The 1,280-nt window shown below is 34.1% G+C and overlaps 1 protein-coding gene across 1 annotated transcript in view; it reads right to left on the bottom strand.

The window, feature by feature from the left end:
• Positions 1-506: 506 nt before the first annotated feature.
• The window catches only part of Gucy1a2 (guanylate cyclase 1 soluble subunit alpha 2), a 224,792-nt gene continuing 224,018 nt past the window's right edge, over positions 507-1,280 (bottom strand). The window contains exon 8 of the mRNA XM_050126600.1: positions 507-859. Within this exon, the coding sequence (XP_049982557.1) occupies positions 652-859 (208 nt within the window). The 3' untranslated portion in view covers positions 507-651. The remainder of the gene's footprint in view (positions 860-1,280) is intronic.

The following is a 1,280-nucleotide window of genomic DNA, read 5'->3' as shown; positions in this document are numbered from 1 at the left end:
TATCTAATCATGTTCATTGAACTGTAATTATCTAGAAGATATATATATATATGTATATATATTTATAAAAATAGGTAATATCCCTAAAATATTTTTGCTGGGTTACAATTCTTCTTGCTTAGAAGTTTAATCACACTGCTATGATATATGCATGAAATGTCTATTTAGGAAAAGATAATTAGAGAATATTCAAAAGTGGTACAAATATATAGGAAGAGATACCTGTTTGGGTGACAAGCAAGAAAGCACAGGTACTATTGATTGGTTACTTTTGAAAAGGGGCCTGTAAGTGTAAATAAAATATATATGACCTGAAACATTCATATAGATTGTTTTTTCATCATTGTATTTTTTCATCCCAGCATCCAAGTTTTCTTTTGTATTGTTTTCTGTGTTTTTTTTTTTTTTTTTTTTTTTTTTTTTTTTTTCTGTTTTTTTTTTTTTTTTTTTTTTTTTTTTTTTTTTTTTTTTTTTTTTTTTTTTGGCAGCAGTTATTCACTATTTCAAGGATTATTGCATGACATTGACACAGAAACTCTACTACATGTTCTTACAGAGCATTGGAAGAGAAGCAATGTCTTCCACCCCTCATTGGGACCCATGTTCTGGGCTTGTGCTTTTTTTGGAGGAGTCTTTGATCCACAGCAGGTCTCAGAGGCTTGTCTCCCGGAGAAACATCGTGCCAATATTGTAGGAAACCTTTTTTACTCTTGTTGAAGACAGAGAAGGCTTTGGCGGCTTTGGACCGGTCCTTACCTCCAGGAAATAGCAGACCCCGGGGATTTCCTTTGGAAAGTTGTCTGGAAGTTCTTCACGGGAACGAGGAATAAATATGAAACTGTCTTCTCGCTTTAATAGTCTGAAAAAATGTAAATAAAAACAATGACATCTTGCAATTTGCAGGCAAATGGATGGAACAAGGAAAAACATCCTGATTGAGATAAGCCAGGACCAAAAAGACAGGCGTGGTATGTATTCACTCATAATTGGCTATAAACTAAACGTTAACCAACCTACAATCCACAATCACAGAGAAACTAGGCTAAAGGGGGGACCCTAAGAGAGGCACCTATGGAGGACACAGGAAGGAAAGTAGTTAAGATCTCCTGGGGAAACTGAGAGGAGGGTAGAAGGGAAAGGAAGGGGAATTTGAACATGAGGGACCAAAAAGACTGAGCTGGGAGAGGGACAAGAGGGGGAGAGTAATGAAAAAATATCTTTTTTAAAAATTATTTATTTATTTATTTATTTATTTATTTATTTATTTATTTAAGATTTCT

Source organism: Alexandromys fortis, unplaced genomic scaffold, assembly GCF_014885135.2.
Source record: "Alexandromys fortis isolate MF-2015 unplaced genomic scaffold, M_Fortis_MF-2015_v1.1 scaffold_245, whole genome shotgun sequence".
NCBI lineage: Eukaryota > Metazoa > Chordata > Mammalia > Rodentia > Cricetidae > Alexandromys > Alexandromys fortis.
The sequence above is the reverse complement of the archived record's forward strand: the minus strand, read 5'-3'. Positions and strand labels throughout refer to the sequence as shown.